This window comes from Electrona antarctica (genome assembly GCF_951216825.1).
Source record: "Electrona antarctica genome assembly, contig: scaffold_208, whole genome shotgun sequence".
Taxonomy (NCBI): Eukaryota; Metazoa; Chordata; class Actinopteri; order Myctophiformes; family Myctophidae; genus Electrona; species Electrona antarctica.
The window spans coordinates 139,494-159,347 of NW_027638179.1; the positions used below are offsets into that span (position 1 = coordinate 139,494).

Sequence of the window (19,854 nt, forward strand, 5' to 3'; positions counted from 1 at the left end):
ATCGGATATAGTCACCATGTATTATTTAAAGTCATTTTGGGGCAGAGCATTGATCTGTTGAAGGAAGCAATCTTATCTTACAGCCACAAACTGTATTTATCATTGAATTGTTTTATTTATGCTGCCTGCCTGTCCTCCTCTGAGTCAGACACACAATGCTGTCCTTGTCTTTGTCAACATGTACTGTAGACAAAAAACAGCCTCTTACAAGTTGCTCCCTCCCACTCACTTGTAAAACCTGCCGGCTGCAACATTCACGTCCTTGAAGCGGTAGAAAGAGCCACTGCATGTCAATCATCATCATCAGCAGCACAACACAACACACAACATCAAGGTTTCAAAGAAAGAACAGTAAAGCGTCTTTGTGTAATCTCCTATGTAAAAGCCACAGTAGTCCACCAGTCTCTTGTAAACACAAGACAAACAAATAGAAATATAATTGATGATAGTGTTGACAGAAAAAACAGTACATACTTTGAAATGTACAGTACTACTCACATCATAAATATATCTTGCCTTGACTTGCCTTGCCATAACATGGTTTACCTATTGGACCCAGTCAGACAGGGACAGTACAAATTACAAAGTACAAAGAATCAAGAGCAGTGTTCCCAAGTCCACTTAAGCTTGTTTGTCTTCAAAGTCGCTTGTAAATATTGGTGTTTTTATTTTAATTTAATTTTTGTCTGATTTGCTGACAGTGTAATGAGTAAGCAAGCAAGTACAGTCAAGTTAGAATTAGCTACATTGGTGTGAAAAGTAGACATTCATTGAGATGGAATGGAAGGTAAATACACAATAATACATACAATATATTCAGATATATGATACAGTACGTAGCTTGCGGAGTTAGTTCAGTCAGATATACTCGAGGGGCTCATTCAGGCCCAGGCCACACTACTCTGGATCTTTTGCAAAACGGATATTTTCGTCCTCCGTTTTAGAAAAAATCCCTGGCCATACGACAGAGATATCTGAGTCCACACCCAAACGCAGAAACGCATTGAACACAGGATAAAACTAGAAAAAGTGCCCTTCTGGGCACAGGTCTCCACCAGGAGGATTGGACTGTGTGAGATGTTTGGCAAAATGTTTAGGAGTAATATAAACATGTTTTTTTGTTGGTTTTTTGCAACAATTTTCTTCATTTTGTTGAGGAAATGCAGAGCCAGATCACTCATAGCATCTCTGAGGATAGAATTCTGGATAAGCAGGACATGTGCAACATTTTGAACGAAACGGGGCCACTCCTGAAAACTTTGGAAGGCAATGTTAGCCAATCAGTATAGAATCTGAGAAATCCAACAGACTCGTCTTGATCACATGACTACAGAGATCATGTGTACCGATTTGCGTGAGATTTGGATGAAATCTGTGCGACTAAGCAATGTGTTTTGCAGAAATCGGCCTCATGGTGGCGCTATAACCTCTAGGGAGTGTGCATACATAAGTTGTATACAGATCGATGCAGTTATAGCTAAAAACAGGAATTGGCCTGTTATAGCGCCACCATGAGGCTGATTTGGAAAGAAATTAGTGGCATGTCATCCTCAGCCTAGTGGAAATGTGCGTGTATAATTTCACGGAAATTGCACACTGAGTTTGTGATTTGTGGCATTTTGTTCGAAACGGACCAATCATGTGAGCTTTGGAAGCCAATCTTAGTCAATCAGGATGGAAGATTGGAAATGGTGCAGATCCGTGTTGATCACATGACTATGGAGATAGTGTATACCGAATTGTGTGATGTATGGATACAATGTGCACGAGTAATCTACAGAAATGTGTTTTGCCTAAATCGGCCTCATGGTGGCGCTATAACAGGCCGTTGAAGAATATTTGGGGCAGAGGTTCGTCGTTGGCATCCAGGGAGTGTGTGTGCAAAGTTTGGCATGGATCGGTCCAACGGTGGCGGAGATTAGCTGGTAACGGACGGACGGAAGGACGGACGGAAGGACGGACGGACGGACGGACGGACGGACGGACGGACACACACACACACACACACACACACACACACACACACACACACGGACGGAGTGCAAAACATACTCTCTCCCCATGCCTTCGGCCTGGTGAAGACAATCACTGCAGTAGCAGGTTTCAATTGTAGGCTATATTATATTTGATTTTATATTTACACTTATGAGGTGCCAATCATATTTTTTAATGAAGGAATAAGTACCGCATTTTAAAAGCCACCTAAATTGTGAGTGGAAGTGGAAGATGTTTCTTTCATTGTCTGTCAGCATGTCACACTATGTGCGTAAATCTCCAGATCCTGACTCTCGACTTTTCTCTCCATATAATTTAAAAATCACATCCGTGTGAACTGAGTGGTGCAACTACATATCTGTGATGTCAGTGACGTCACATACTAACCATAGCAACCATGCTCGTTTTTGTGGTTGCTAACCATAGCAACCATGCTCGTTTTTTCTAGAAAGCCCAAAACGCGACGATGCACGTTTTTCATCGCTAGAAAGCCCAAAACGCGACGATGCACGTTTTTCATCGCTAGAAAGCCCAAAACGCGACGATGCGCGTTTTTCATCGCTAGAAAGCCCAAAACGCGACGATGCGCGTGTTTCATCGCTAGAAAGGCCAAAACGCGACGATGCGCGCTTTTCATCGCTAGAAAGCCCAAAACGCGACGATGCGCGTTTTTCATCGCTAGAAAGGCCAAAACATGACGATGCGCGTTTTTCATCGCTAGAAAGCCCAAAACGCGACGATGCGCGTTTCTCATCGCTAGAAAGGCCAAAACGCGACGATGCACGTTTTTCATCGCTAGAAAGCCCAAAACGCGACGATGCGCGTTTTTCAACGCTAGAAAGCCCAAAACGCGACGATGCGCGTTTTTCAACGCTAGAAAGGCCAAAACGCGACGATGCGCGTTTTTCATCGCTAGAAAGCCGCGACGATGCGCGTTTTTCATCGCTAGAAAGCCCAAAACGCGACGATGCGCGTTTTTCATCGCTAGAAAGCCGCGACGATGCGCGTTTTTCATCGCTAGAAAGCCCAAAACGCGACGATGCGCGTTTTTCATCGCTAGAAAGCCCAAAACGCGACGATGCGCGTTTTTCATCGCTAGAAAGCCCAAAACGCGACGATGCGCGTTTTTCATCGCTAGAAAGCCCAAAACGCGCGTTTTTCATCGCTAGAAAGCCCAAAACGCGCCAATGCGCGTTTTTCATCGCTAGAAAGCCCAAAACGCGACGATGCGCGTTTTTCATCTCTAGAAAGCCGAAAACGCGACGATGCACGTTTTTCATCACTAGAAAGCCCAAAACGCGACGATGCGCGTTTTTCATCACTAGAAAGCCCAAAACGCGACGATGCGCGTTTTTCATCACTAGAAAGCCCAAAACGCGACGATGCGCGTTTTTCATCACTAGAAAGCCCAAAACGCGACGATGCACGTTTTTCATCACTAGAAAGCCCAAAACGCGACGATGCGCGTTTTTCATCTCTAGAAAGCCGAAAACGCGACGATGCACGTTTTTCATCGCTAGAAAGCCCAAAACGCGACGATGCGCGTGTTTCATCGCTAGAAAGGCCAAAACGCGACGATGCGCGTTTTTCATCGCTAGAAAGCCCAAAACGCGACGATGCACGTTTTTCATCGCTAGAAAGCCCAAAACGCGACGATGCGCGTTTTTCATCGCTAGAAAGCCCAAAACGCGACGATGCGCGTTTTTCATCGCTAGAAAGCCCAAAACGCGACGATGCGCGTTTTTCATCGCTAGAAAGCCCAAAACGCGACGATGCGCGTTTTTCATCGCTAGAAAGCCCAAAACGTGCGTTTTTCATCGCTAGAAAGCCCAAAACGCGCCAATGCGTGTTTTTCATCGCTAGAAAGCCCAAAACGCGACGATGCGCGTTTTTCATCGCTAGAAAGCCCAAAACGCGACGATGCGCGTTTTTCATCGCTAGAAAGCCCAAAACGCGACGATGCGCGTTTTTCATCGCTAGAAAGCCCAAAACGCGCGTTTTTCATCGCTAGAAAGCCCAAAACGCGCCAATGCGCGTTTTTCATCGCTAGAAAGCCCAAAACGCGACGATGCGCGTTTTTCATCGCTAGAAAGCCCAAAACGCGACGATGCACGTTTTTCATCACTAGAAAGCCCAAAACGCGACGATGCACGTTTTTCATTGCTAGAAAGGCCAAAACGCGACGATGCGCGTTTTTCATTGCTAGAAAGGCCAAACCGCGACGATGCGCGTTTTTCATCGCTCGAAAGCCCAAAACGCGACGATGCGCGTTTTTCATCGCTAGAAAGCCCAAAACGGGACGATGCGCGTTTTTCATCGCTAGAAAGCCCAAAACGCAACGATGCGATGGGGGGGGGGGGGGGGGGGGGGGGTTGTTATTGTATATCTATGTCCCTGCTTTTTTTATTTTTATAAATCTTTTTATTGAGATTTTCACTGAAAGATATCCTAGGATCAGGTAGACACAGTAATAGTCATGATCACAGATCATATTCCTTGGGTAATATGACCCCCATGATTCCACCCTGTCAAAGTGGGCAGGGGTGAGGTGGGTTTGGGGAGTGAGGTCATTCATCTTTTCGTATGATAATATTGTCACCCACTCTAACCAAGAAGCCATATGCCTTGCTGAGATACAGTGTTCCGTTCACCTCCAACATCTGTTATCTCCCCTCCAGGTAGGATTGCATCCCCAGCTCACTGATGTGCTATCAAAACCAATTGCTTTTAGCTTGTTAACCAGTGTGGAGTGGTTCACGCTGTCAAAAGCCTTTTGGAGGTCCAGCATGACCATGCCACAGTATTTGCCAGCATCCACTTCGTGTTGATGTGGTCTCTCAAATTGAGGAGGCATGTGTCAGTGGAGTGGGATGTTCTGAAGCCAGATTGGAATTCGTACATTCTTTTTTTGTGGCAAGATACTTCTCAACCTGTTCATAGACTATTTTTTCCATCATTTTCGAGATGGAGCTAAGAATAGAAATAGGGCGGTAGTTGCCGGGGTCTAATTTGCTCCCTTTCTTGTGCAGGGGGGTTACTTTGGCCAGTTCGAAATCTTGGGGGGACCTGTCCCTGTTTGGTTTATTATGTGGGTGATGACTGGGGCTATAGAGATGGCTGAGTCTCTGAGAAATTTGGAGGGAATATTGTCATGGCCAGTGGCCTTGTGGGGTTGAAGGGCGAAGGATCTCCATTTATGGGCTTACAGTAACTGCGACAGCAGGTCACATTTACTATGACATCAGGGACTCCACATCTCCATCCCTGATGATGTCACATGATGTCACGAGACCTGGGCACCATATATGGTGCCCGACACACTAACTGACGGGAAATGCTCGATTCCATATAGTTAACTGTGACCTTCGGTCGCAATAAAATTATTTAAAAGGTTAAAAAGACACACAAGAAACCGTTCTACAATATTTGTAGAATGTATGAACATCTGTTGTACACAATGTACAGTATACTACAGTGCACTCATTCATATAAGGTATCTGTACATAATGTACGCGTATCCGTCTCTGTACAGTATAGTGCAAGTAACATTGAGAAAAACAAGCTATTTTCAGATGAATGCTAGTATTGTTATTATTTTGGCAACATTTTGATTTTAAAAGATGGGAATGGCAGAGTTAAAAGAGTTATGTGGGCTTCCAGCCCTAGTTTGTATAACAATCATTATTGTCCCCGCTGATTGCCCGTCCAACTTTTTAACGAGCCGTGCTCTGCCCAGAGCTCACTGTGCTAATTGCAGCTCCTTTCCCCAGAGCTGATTGGAGGAACACCCAGTCTGAAAATGAACCACGGTTCCGGAACGCTGGTCCTGCAGCTGCCAGGCAGTGCGAGGGTGTCTGACAGACGCTGGCACCGCCTCGACGTGAAGAGCAACAGCAGAGTAAGACAACCACCCTCTCTCGCTGTGTGCCTTTGTCTCTTTATTGCTCTGAAACTCTCTGCCTGCTACAATCTGACATTTCTATTGTTCCGACACTCAAAACCGCTTCACGCTGCTTGACGAACGGCCTGCCTCCGGGGAGGAATAACTGATGAATGCGTTTTAAAAGTTGACATTTTTATAGAAACAGAAATTGGTGAAAGACAGAGTGGGTCTTTCTTACCCTGCATTATACTTTGTTGCGTGCGGGTGCGTTGCGCACCGAACATCCAATCTACAAGCTCACAAAGCCTGGCAACGTGGCGCTTTGTGAGCTTGTAGATAGGCTATTTCCGATGCTCGACACCCACGTGCAACCAAGTATAAATCAGGCTTAGTATTTTCACGGGACATTGTGCCATGAAAAGGATAAAGGATGATAAAGGATAAATGATAGTTACATGAAATTACCAATTTTTGTCATGTGGGGATTGATGGGTTGATATTTCCCACGCAAAGAAATAAATAATAGATGGCACGTAATGGCACATCATTCATGCAACACGCACCCACACGCTCACACACACACACACACACACACACACACACACACACACACACACACACACACACACACACACACACACACACACACACACACACAAAGAAGCTTGCGGATCTGAGGGTGATCTGCGGCGGCATCTGCCTGGGTTTATTCGGCTGATCTGGCTGGTTAGGCGGGTGTCCCCGGCCTTCTCCCTCGCCGCTCCAAGCGTGTCCACTCCCGAAGCTCTGCGCTCTGTGTCAGAGGACCTTCCTTCCCCCTGGCTCATCGTTTGCTCCACTGCCCTGCTAGGACCTTCAAACAAACACGTGCGCGCGCCGAGCGGTGCAATGGCTACGCTAACCAGTGCTGTTAACCCATTTTGGGCGGGAACCCCTTTTGGTGTTAGCATTATGTTATGCTTTAGCTATTGAAAAATAGCAGATCTACAAGCTCATAGTCTGCTATTTCTGAAAAATCGAAGAACGACTGACATAGAAACATAGCTTTTTCAGAAAACTGTCAGGATGTAGAAGACATTTTTAGAATCTGATCTCAGGTCAAAATGGGTTAAGGGTGATTGATTGATTGATTGATTGATTGATTGATTGATTGATTGATTGATTGATTGATTGATTGATTGATTACTTTATTAGACAGAAATGTAAACAGCACAAGCTACAGTCAGACATTTAAAAGGATAACACAAATAAGTCCTGGGGACCTGTTTCTGTGAGCCTTTTGATACCGTTATTTTAATCTCTGGAACCATATCTACCCAACTGTGAGAATGTACAAATGGAACCAAACAAGGAAATAAAACAAATAGATTAGACTTCCGCTAGGTAGCTGAGTAAGATGCATGGCAGCATAAATCGCAGCTCCCGTGTCAATGTAAGATTATCCTCCGAATAATACAAATATACAACAAACAGTCGGAAAACTCAAACAGAACGTGGCGATAAAAGATAGGAAAAGAACGTCATGGCGAGGCCGCGCCACACCGAGACCTACTCTAGAGGCTGAAGAAAGAACGTCATGGCGAGGCCGCGCCACACCGAGACCTGCTCTAGGGGCTGAAGAAAGAACGTCATGGCGAGGCCGCGCCACACCGAGACCTGCTCTAGAGGCTGAAGAAAGAACGTCATGGCGAGGCCGCGCCACACCGAGACCTGCTCTAGGGGCTGAAGAAAGAACGTCATGGCGAGGCCGCGCCACACCGAGACCTGCTCTAGAGGCTGAAGAAAGAGCGTCATGGCGAGGCCGCACCACACCGAGACCTGCTCTAGAGGCTGAAGAAAGAACGCCATGGCGAGGCCGCGCCACACCGAGACCTGCTCTAGGGGCTGAAGAAAGAACGTCATGGCGAGGCCGCGCCACACCGAGACCTGCTCTAGGGGCTGAAGAAAGAAATGAAAGAACTAAAGTCGCAGCGTGTCTGGAGGGGTTTGAGTCTTTTCACATTCTGGTGTTAAATGCCCCCCACCCCCCTCCCTTCACAGTGACGATGTATAAACACCACACACACGTCCCGACCTCACCTCATTCTTCATGTGATTGTTGAGAAAGCAGAGCAGAGACACAACAATAGCAGCACAGTGCAGTCTCCTTCAATGTAATGAGACTTCTGCCCTCTCTCACTCACAACAGGTGTAACCAACAAGCTTAATTAGCAGAAGCACAGATGCAACAAAGACACATAATTGAGAACCCTCAACACATAAAACACACTTAGAGCGCCCACAAAAGGACAAATACAAAAAAAAGGAAACCTTGACATGGCTGCAGTAACTATGGCTGCAGTATACTACAAAGAACAAAAGAAAGAGGTGAGAGAGACGCAAGACTGAATAACAGAACCGGGCATGGAACACGGAGGCCAAGGACGCAATTTTATTGCTTCTGAACCAACAGAAAAGAATACAAATCAAAAAAAGAACATCCGTATATTCAACGTGGCAGAATGTGCAACCGAAGACAACACTGTGACTGACTTTGTGAAGAAATTGTTACACAGAGAGCTCAAGTTGTCTGAACATACAGATCTTGAGATCGCGTGACCGTACAGAAGCCCCCAGAAGGAGCCAATCCGAGATCCATCGTGGTAAACTTCCTACAGTCCGAGACCAAAGAGATGATACTTAAAGAAGCCTGGAAGGCGGACATTTAACTGGATGGAATTCATGGAAAAAAGCTATCATTTGACCATGATTATCCAGTGGAAGTGCTTATGAAACGCTAGTCATTATGCCAAAATGAAAAAGGTGTTGAAGCAAAAAGGAGTTGGCTTTTCAACTCCCTTCACTAAAATGAGAATACGATGGGATAACGGACCGAGGGTATAATGACAACATACTGGAAGCAGCCCGAGATGAGAGAGAGAGGATTGGACGTCCAGAGACATGAGAGAGAGAGGATTGGACGTCCAGAGACATGAGAAAGAGAGGATTGGACGTCCAGGTGACAAAGAGAGGATTGGACGTCCAGGTGAGAAAGAGAGGATTGGACGTCCAGGTGAGAAAGAGAGGATTGGACGTCCAGGTGCCCACTGAGCAATTTTCGGCTTTTAGACGTCTAAATGACCGTCTAAAAAAATAGGGTGAAAATTGTCTAAAAATGAAAGTTTTTTAGCAGTCTAGGCTTAGATTAGATGTTGAAACAACGTTGTTTTATTAGATTAGACGTTGTTTCAACGTCTAACCTAAGCCTAGACTGCTAAAAAACTTTCATTTTTAGACTATTTTCACCCCAGTTTTTAGACCATTTTTTTGCCATTTAGACGTCTATTAGACTACAGAAATGCTCAGTGGGTGAAGGAGCCAGAGGTGGAGGAGCCGATCAGAGGAGCAGCTTCACAGTGGGTGAAGGAGCCAGAGGTGGAGGAGGTGAGGGAGCCAGAGGTGGAGGAGCGGATCAGAGGAGCAGCTTCACAGTGGGTGAAGGAGCCAGAGGTGGAGGAGCGGATCAGAGGAGCAGCTTCACAGTGGGTGAAGGAGCCAGAGGTGGAGGAGGTGAGGGAGCCAGAGGTGGAGGAGCGGATCAGAGGATGGATGTCCAGGTGAGGGAGCCAGAGGTGGAGGAGCGGATCAGAGGATGGACGTCCAGGTGAGGGAGCCAGAGGTGGAGGAGCGGATCAGAGGATGGACGTCCAGGTGAGGGAGCCAGAGGTGGAGGAGGTGAGGGAGCCAGAGGTGGAGGAGCGGATCAGAGGATGGACGTCCAGGTGAGGGAGCCAGAGGTGGAGGAGGTGAGGGAGCCAGAGGTGGAGGAGTGGATCAGAGGAGCGGCAGCTTCACAGTGGCAACGCGTTGGAAGGAAGGAGGGACCGGAGAGGAGACGGGGGGGGGGGGGGGGGAGTGACGTGCTCTCGCCAGAAAGTCGAGCCAGGGCTCTGAGGCGAGCGAAGCAGAGACTGCAGGAGTTCCGAAGATAAGGGTGGATGCGATGGGGTGGGGGGGTGTGATACTGTGTCTTAGTTTTAATTTAATAGTTTGATTCTTTTGTTTTATGGCCTGTTTGATGTAAATTTCCCATTCCGATCCCATCTAACTCTTAATCAAAAATACCCCTTGTAATCAGACGTAGAGTAAATTTACATCAAACAGGGCATAAAACAAAAGAAAATCTAACTATTAACTTAAAACTAAGACACAGTACCCTCCCACGGGGCAGCACACCTAAACATAACCTTAACACTCTCCCAACCCTTAACGCACCCCTCACCAACCTTAATCCGGTTGTTTTAACGCACCCCTCACCAACCTTAATCCGGTTGTTTTAACGCACCCCTCACCAACCTTAATCCGGTTGTTTTAACGCACCCCTCACCAACCTTAATCCGGTTGTTTTAACGCACCCCTCACCAACCTTAATCCGGTTGTTTTAACGCACCCCTCACCAACCTTAATCCGGTCGTTTTAACGCACCCCTCACCAACCTTAATCCGGTTGTTTTAACGCACCCCTCACCAACCGTAATCCGGTCGTCTGCATACTTAGTTTAGACTAGTCATTGGTTAGACATGGGTTAAGGTTAGGTTTAGGTGTGCTGCCCCTGTGGGAGGTTAGGTTTAGGGTGAGGGTTTGAGAAAGCTAGTTGTAGGACTAATGACTGGTCTAACCAATGACTAGTCTAAACCAAAAACTATGCTATGTCTAACCAATGCTATGTCTAACCAAGGTATGCCTCCCAAAAAGGGTTAACACCCCCCCACCAAATGAAAGACTTCTCGATTTAAATACAAATTGACATGACGGGGGAAAAGGTTTGTGAGTGAATGTTGGACATTTCTAGTAGGATGGAGAGATCCTTTTTAGTTGGAGGGCCCTCCATGGCTATACCCCTCTCCTCTCCCACCAACAGGGATTTGGGGCAAGGGGAAGGAGCCCCTTTGTTTTGGGTATTATTTTTGTTTTTATTGTATGTTTTGTTTTGCAAAGTTGTGATTGACGTATTTGCAGTGCTCAGTGCGAGGGGGATACAAATGACGGGAAAGAAAACACAAGATGCAACGTAACGATTTAAGGGTGGTGTCGTTAAATGTTAATGGGTTAAATTACAATTTACAATTTAGGCATTTAGCAGACGCTCTTAATCCAGAGCGATTTACATTAAGCAGTAACAAAAGCATGGCATACATCACATATATAAAAAGTTATCATGAATCATGCGTAAACTAATATATTATACATGTGTATTATAAAGTGCTATGACTACATAAAGTGCAATTCTAGAGCTGTCTACGTAACAAGCTATAAATCCGTTTAAAATACTATCTAAGTCTACATAATGTGTCCAATGAATAATCCAATGAATTGATTTGTAATGGAGAAACTAACTCATACATTGAGATTGCAAGAGGATCTATTCACTGAAAAATAGGAGAAATGGACCGAGTATAGAAATCAACAGGACGACAGCGATGATAAGAATGATGGACATTCATGAATGGACTGGAATAGGTTGCTTGTTAATGGTGAATATGAAGCCTTGCACTGTGACTGCAATTGTATTTATTTGTATTTATTTTGTTTATCTGCAAATAAAAATTAAGTTAAAAAAATAGATTAAGTACAAAACAGCCCTCTGTTTGACACAGGAAAGTCTTGCTATGACAAATGTAAATAAATACGATCTGTTGGCTGACAGCCAATAGAAACTAGGAATCCAATCCAATTCCCCTTTAAGCTAATGGTTAAGATGTTTGGCAGGTTCGAATCCCAGGCGTTACATACAGAAGGGAAACTGGGGTACCACCGGGAAGACTGGTCATTAATTTCTTTACCACAGTTCTTTAAGTACATCCATGGATAAACTATAAATCGTCAAAATGACTTGGCATATCCTTTATTGTTTTTAACCAACATGTATGTATGATGTCATGTATAACCTACATAAATTAAACATAATGGAGGAAAACTATATTTTATGTCTGAATCATTGATGTATTAAAAGACGGCCTGAATTAACCTGAATTATTTATCACAAAATTTGCATTTATATCTCGAGGAAAACGCTATGTTGAAAACACCCAAGCAGGAATGATTTTAACAGTGTGTTGTAGGTAGACTGTACAATACATTGGTTGATTTTAACAGTGTGTTGTAGGTAGACTGTACAATACATTGGTAGTGTATCAACTTGCGCAGGGCCGGATTAACACCTCTGAGGGCCCCTGGGCACTGAAACTCGAAGGGCCCCCCTTCACGCGTGCGCAACATTTTTGCTGTTTTGGAGCCGTTTTGGGCCAGTTTTATGCCGTTATATTGGCCTATTTCCAGTCGCCTACCCCCCCCCAGAGTGACAGCCAATCTAGCTTGTTGCTGCTTTACACACAATTGCACTTTTCAGCTGCCCTTCTCACCAACAATAAAACACTAATCTTTTTAGACACCATTTATTTCATTCGGATTAGCAGGGACATTTTCTGTGGAGCTGGGCACGTGCCCAAAGTGCCCATATGGTAGATCCGGCCCTTGTGATACACATATGCTTGTATTGATACACACACACAATCTAGGCAATATCGGGCATTCTAGGACTAGATATACACACCTCATTTGAAAGCTTATGTACTTTCATAATCTGTAGACATCTGAAACATTACCGATGCGTACATGTATGTGTAATGTAAGGAAGTGCTGACATATAGGTCACTTTTTATATGTTCCCCATCAATATAGTTCAACACACCTATTAAAGTTTCTTAATTGAACTATTGCACTACAGATATATATATATATATATATATATATATATATATATATATATATATATATATACATATATACATTTTCATTTTAAGAGAGGAAAGAAAACGGTACAACAAAAACAACAGCAATAATAATTAAATGCAACTTAAAGCTATTTTTTTAAATTAACAACAAATAATTATAAATAATAATAAAATGAGTGAAAGGCAATTTATAATCTACATAAATTAGGGGTACAACTGTTAATGCAATTAATCGATTAAATGATTACAAGTATAATTGACAATGGATTTTAATCAAAGTAATAACAATTTACAACTTAGGCATTTAGCAGACGCTCTTAATCCAGAGCGACTATAACAATAATAACAAAGGTGACAATGGCAGATCTACAGGCTCAAAATGCTTCCAAGTGGATTATTGGCTAGTTTCACTATGTTTTATGTTGCCAAACTGTTAATCAAAAAGGAACGGTTTTGAACACACAAGGTTGCTATCCGACAGTGACGATATGATGGAGATGTTTTTCGTTCAGTTATTTGTGTATTTATTTAGTTTTTTCCCCTGTCTTCTGTGATTTACAGGAAGTGCGCTTCACACTGGATCGATGCTCCAGTGCCATCGTCATGGAGACGGAAGGCGTGGACGCCTGGGCCATGACGGAGGACCGCTCCTCTTGTGAAATCAGGGGCGTCACCCCCAGCAGGGACAAGTATGGACAATCATTTTAAACATTGTTTTCATGCAAGAAACACACAAACAAACAAACTAGTATTATGGTAGACACTCTAATCTGTCTTGTTAAGAGCTTTAGCAATTCAGTTTCATCTTAACCCAGCTGATGGCTGCTCAGTGCTGAACATGATGAGCACGGGGGGTGAGGCTGGGCAGTTAAGGGTTCATTGTCTTGCCCAGGGATGGGTGGGGGCGGTACCTTCTCACCCTTCTCACCCTCACCCTTACGCTTCAAACCCACAAGTACCCGCCACCGCTTTTCTTCCCTCTGCCATCTACAACGAGTATTGTATAGCCGGCTGGGGCATGGATCTTCAACTTCCATCGTTACCGACTCGGTGCTCTATACAGCCGGGCACCGGTCTAGTGTTAATGAATGACCGGCCATGCGTTTGTGACAAACGTATTTCTCATGGAAACTCATTGACCATCTGTGGCCATGCAGGTTTGGAGAGAACAATCGCTCCCAAACCTCCGTGCACACCTCCCAGCGTTAGTAGCTAGGCGTGATCTTCAGACATGATTCTAAACTTTTTTTTTTCCCATTTCATTTCAAGGACCCCCAGTTTGATATGCAAATGTAGGCTACAGACCCCCATTTGATATGCATTTAAATGACAGCATAATGGCAAATGTATACACCTCCGCCTTCTATTCAGTACCAGTTGTGCTACAGTAGTCGGCTTTACACATCAACAGAAGGTTCACACAAGGTTTTTCAATGTTTTATTAAACATAACAGTAAAATAAATTATTCAATCTTCCACTTTATCTCACCTCTCGTACTTCCACGTACCCACATTTGAGAAACAGTGATCTTACAGTGGTTCTCAAACTTTTTCAAGTCGAGGATCTCCAAATTGATGTGTATGTTGAAAAATAATTCAAAATAATAATAAAAATCACACCTGTGTGAACTGAGTGGTGCAACTCCCCTCTCCCCCTGCCCCTCTCTCTCTCTCTCTCTCTCTCTGTAATTAGCACTAGGCAACAGTGCAACACTATCTCTCTCTCTCTGTTTCTGGCACAACAGCGCCACTTTTGCCCCCACTGGTACTCATAGCCACCTTGAACCTTGAACCCTTGAACCTTGAACATAGTCACAGGTTAACACGGACATTGCTGTTCCTTGGAGTGGTTGCACCACTCAAAAATAACTTCAAAATTAGCAGAGCTTGTAGATCTGCTATTTTAGCCAATATAGTGGTTAAAATGATTGCGGTTCTTTATTAACTATTTTAGCTGGGGACTCCCTGGAAACGCCTCCCAAGGACCCCTGGAGGGTCCCCCGGACCCCACTTTGAGAAGCACCGATGCCTCCCAAGGACCCCTGGGGGTCCCCCGGACCCCACTTTGAGAAGTACCGGTGCTTCCCAAGGACCCCTGGGGGTCCCCCGGACCCCACTTTGAGAAGCACTGATGCACAGAGGTCAGCGTTGCTGTGCTGAGAGTGTCATTTCTTGCAGGTACCTGAATGGAAGTCACGTGTTGCAGCTGGGAGGGGTCAAGCAGAACATCTCCTACCAATATCCACAGCTGCAGCACAAGCACTTCACCGGATGCATCCGCAACCTGGTCCTGGACAGCAAGGTACGGACGGAGACAGGAGAGTGCATTCTCGGGGCTTAACCCATTCTGACCTGAGATCAGATTCTAAAAATGTCTTCTACATCCTGACAGTTTTCTGAAAAAGCTATGTTTCTATGTCAGTCGTTCTTCGATTTTTCAAAAATAGCAGACCTATTTTTATGAGCTTGCTATGAGCTTGTAGATCTGCTATTTTTCAATAGCTAAAGCACAACATAATGCTAACACCACTTCACCCCTTTTGCAACCAGATCTTATTTTAATGATGTTTGGGAGACAAGAAACACTTTCCTGTGGTTTTTATGTGGGTAATAATGTGTTTTTAGATATTTCAGTATTTCAAGGTGTCCATGGGGCACCATGATGTCATCGACACTGGGCTCACTTCCTTCCTGGACTACAATTCCCATAATGCTTTGGTGGCGGATAGGGGGGAGGGCTGTCTTACTGAGACAACATGTAGTCCAGGAAATAAGTGAGCCCAGTGTCCATGACATCATGAAGCCCATGGACACTTTGAAATACTGAAATATCTCAAAACAGAAAACACATTATTACCCACATAAAACCCCCAGGAAAGTGTTTCTTGTCTCCCAAACATCATTAAAATAAGATCTGGTTGCAAAAGGGGTGAAGTGGCCCTTTAAGTGCTGGACCGTAACAAATATACATATGTATTTGTAATTGTTTCCCCCCGGGAACTGAAATCGCAAACGTACAGTATTATATTATATGTTGTAATTTAACAACTTAAATTGTAAAAAGAATAGCTGATTTACAAGCTCACCATGGCATGTGATGCACACTGTTGTGAGCATGATAGATCAACTATTTTAACTATTTTATACCTTTTCTTTTTTGTCTAATTTTCAATACATCGATGCATTGATATTAAAAAGAAAACACACTTTGTGTGTGCTGTATGACTATGTCCCCAAATGAACTAGTTACATCATGACAAAGTAAGTACAAAAGCCAAACCTCTGCCAAAGTGTCCTTGCACACAATAGCAACTTGCAAGCACTCCAGTACTGTAACTGAAGCACAAATTAGACTAAATGGCTCCTGCAGAAGCAGACTAATACTTGACCAGGATAGCCTCTATACTGCATAAAGGTTGCCAGGGTAACACCTGTATTGTACAGTGTACTGTATGAGCTCCATTGTGGGCTCAGGTGGTGCAGGAACACAGTGTTGTGTTGTGTTGTGTTGTGTTGTGTTGTGTTGTGTTGTGTTGTGTTGTGTTGTGTTGTGTTGTGTTGTGTTGTGTTGTGTGTAAGAGCCTCTCTCACTGTTGACCTGTGTGGATAGAAGAGTGAGTCTGCACTGCGCCGCAGGAGTACGGCTCTTCAATAGGAATGTAAATGCACACTCAAGGCCGCAGGCCGCTGGAAGGTCTGCTGAATGCTGATGTCTCTCACTCACTCACTGCTTTATGCTCGCTCTCTCTCTCTCTCTCTCTCAAGTACATTTTTGAGGTACTTTACTTTATATGCTTCCTGGAGGTAAATGTTGTACTTTTTACTCCACTACATTCATTTGACAGCTTTAGTTACATGGTAGCCTCGATACCCAGGCTTTCATTTCGTCTGCGCGAAAAATGAAAGCCTGGATTTACGCATGGGCTGCACTGGCCTAAACGTGGGAGTCAACCCTTCCGCGTAGGCGTCGCTTCAAATGATGTGACGTCAGGGCTCTGAGCGGTGTGCACCCCTCAAAATAACACTGAGGAAATCATTACCAGTGGAACTTCAAACGAGGCTATGCGAGGAAAATGAGGAGAATGGCTGAAGAACCCCCCCCCCGGGGCTGACGGACAGATCGGTGAACCAATCAGGGTGTGCGTATATTTGTATGCTAATAATACATTTGTGACTAAATTTGACTGAGGGACTGCCATTGGATTTTTTTGAATTTTCGTTTTTTTTATGTCATATGAAAGCAGGGAATCATAGCTTCAAATTGACATATTGGTTGTTCAGTTTGGCCCACCAGTTTTGGAGATATGGCTTATAGAGTAATGTCTTGCAGAAAACAGCGAGTTGAGAAAACAGGCTTGAAAGGTTCACTTCTGACACTTATTTCAGACATGCTCTAGTATGTGAAGAGTCTGCCTGTGCTATTAACTCATTTTGAAAAAAGAAAAAAAAGTGTTTCTCCTCTGGTGAAAAGCTGGAATGTGCGCGATGGCAGGCTCTCAGTCAAATCTGGTCACATTTGTACTTTGCCATATTAAATTATGAATGTAGAACCTTTACTTGCAACAAAGTAATTTTTTTGTGTTGTTACTTTTACTTTAGTCAAAAACCTGAGTACTTCTTCCACTCTTTCTTTCTCCGTTCTCCTCTCGCTACAGTAAGACTGATGCAAGAAAACGTTCAACTATTTCTTTTAAGTCCGGCCTGCACCTCACTCTGTTCTCTGTCTCACTCAACTGCACCTGCTGGGTCATTGCATTCTGTGTTAAAGCCTCAATCCGTAGAGTGTCATGATCTACCCAGCTCTCCCGCACAGTGCCCAAATGTCTGTTGCTGAGCAGAAGGCCCAGCATACATGTCTCAATAGAGGAGTGAAAATTAAAGTTATGGATTATGGATTCAATATTGGATTGAAGCGTCGAATTGTTATTTATTGTTTTAAGTTAACCATGACAAAAAGTACATTTCTACATTGTTCATCAGGTACAAAGTAGACCTACTATCAAATAAAAGCAAACACAAGAAAAGATAAGAAAATAACAATGAACTGATCCAGGCAAGTTTTCCTATAAATAGCTTTCCATTGATGTGGTTTTGCTCAAAGGTTAAACAAGTTGATTGCTAGAGTAATTATGCAATCTCTCTCGCTCGCTCTCTCTGATTGAACTGAAGGCACTTTGGTTGATTTCTCAGTGATTAATTCACTTTCATCTGGTGTGAGTAACTTTAGACTCTCACCCTCTCTCTGCCCTTCTGTTCTGTTTCTTCTGCTCTCCTGTACTCAACCTTTCATGTCTCCATTCATGCGTTCCAGCTCTATGACCTTGGATCTCCAGCGGAGGCCTTCAACAGCGCCCACGGCTGCTCTCTCTTTGATGACGGCCACTGTGCTGACGGGGAGCAGCCCTCTACCTGTGGCAACAGGGGGCACTGTTTTGCAGAGCGCGGCGGCTCCATTGGCTGCCGGTGCGAGCATGGATACACCGGGCCACGGTGTGACCAAGGTGGGCCGCAAACATGTGTTGGAAATTTATAAAGAACATCAAAACTTCAAATAGTTTAACACTGCGTTTCTCAAGGACCCCCATAACTCTGAGAGTGTACAAACGGAACCATTGAACCTGTGGCGGTTCCTTTGGTTTAATTTGTACACTCAGACCCCTTTTCCACCGGTTGGTTCCCAATAGGAACCGGTTCAGTTATTTTCCACCGGTTGGTTCCCAATGGGAACCGGTTCAGTTCTTTTCCACCGGTTGGTTCCCAATGGGAACCGGTTCAGTTATTTTCCACCGGTTGGTTCCCAATGGGAACCGGTTCAGTTATTTTCCACCGGTTGGTTCCCAATGGGAACCGGTTCAGTTCTTTTCCACCGGTTGGTTCCCAATGGGAGAGGGAGGGCGAAATCCATTCCAGCCGACCGACGCGTCGGTCGGTAGTCCGACGCGGCGGTCGGTAAGTCCGACGGTCGGTCCGTAAGTCCGACGGTCGGTAGTCCGACGGTCGGTCGGCAAGTCCGACGGTCGGTCGGTAAGTCCGACGGTCGGTCGGTAAGTCCGACGGTCGGTCGGCAAGTCCGACGGTCGGTCGGTAAGTCCGACGGTCGGTCGGTAAGTCCGACGGTCGGTCGGTAAGTCCGACGGGCCGTCGGTAAGTCCGACGGGCCGTCGGTAAGTCTGACGGTCGGTCAGTCGGCTATTTCACATCCGTTTTGGACGGGGGTGGGCTCGTTGGAATCGTGCCGCCCCCCTGGGGGCGTTTTTGGGGGTCTCAAGGTTCGGGGACCCCTGGGGACCCCCCAGGGACCCCCCCATGGTAACTCTGTCATTTGTCAACCGTTTTGGATGGAGGTGGGCTCATTGGAAACGTGTCGCCCCCCTGGGGGTGTTTGTGGGGGTCTCAACGTTCCGGGACCCCTGGGGACCCCCCAGGGACCCCCCCATGGTAACTCTCCCATTTCTCAACCGTTTTGTGGGGGTCTCAAGGTTCGGGGACCCGCTCCAATAACATAATAATATAGGCCTACCTGCAATTAACTAATAATATAGGCCTTTAGGCATTTATTTCAGCAGGTGGCACTAAAGTTATTGTTGCTTCCCACTTACATGAAATTGTATTATTTTATACTTCATGGAAGTACATGAACTACATACAATACAATAGAACTTTGATTTATCTCTGCCCTTATGTTATTGTATGCTGTGTGTGTGTGTCACATTCACATTCCAGGCTAGGGTGTGCAAGACACCTTTGATGATGGGCCATTCTGTAGAACATAATCCCATGAATTAAGTCAATGAATATACAATACAACTTTAAATTCTCTCTGCCCTTATGTTATTGTATGCTGTGTGTGTGTCACATTCCAGGCTAGGGTGTGCCAGACACCTTTGATGATGGGCCATTCTGTAGAACAGAATTAGCCTGGTTAATAAACCAGACCGAATCAGCCGTTGGCAAAAAGAAATGCCTGCCGGCCTGGTTAAAAAGTTCAACAACGGCCACAAACCATTGGATTGTTGTGGATTAACTTCACGTTAACTACAGTTGGTAAATTTGGCATATTACTGCATTAAATACTCAATATATGTCTGCGAATGTAACCGTTAAGTCAGTTATTTGCACACTATTATATTAGAGTAAAATCCTCAATGTACATTTAAATCAGTGTAAAAATGTAACCTTGCATGTCAGTTTGGTTGCATTTGT

General features: G+C 44.7%; 1 protein-coding gene across 1 annotated transcript in view; it reads left to right on the forward strand.

Annotated features, from left to right (window-relative positions):
- LOC306918325 (neural-cadherin-like) overlaps positions 1-19,854 on the forward strand; it is a gene marked incomplete at its 5' end in the record, with an annotated part of 151,343 nt that overhangs the window by 62,459 nt on the left and 69,030 nt on the right. Inside the window, 4 exons of the mRNA XM_079531212.1 lie at positions 5,766-5,893; positions 13,213-13,340; positions 14,830-14,953; positions 17,963-18,152. Of these exons, the coding sequence (XP_079387338.1) occupies positions 5,766-5,893; positions 13,213-13,340; positions 14,830-14,953; positions 17,963-18,152 (570 nt within the window). The remainder of the gene's footprint in view (positions 1-5,765; positions 5,894-13,212; positions 13,341-14,829; positions 14,954-17,962; positions 18,153-19,854) is intronic.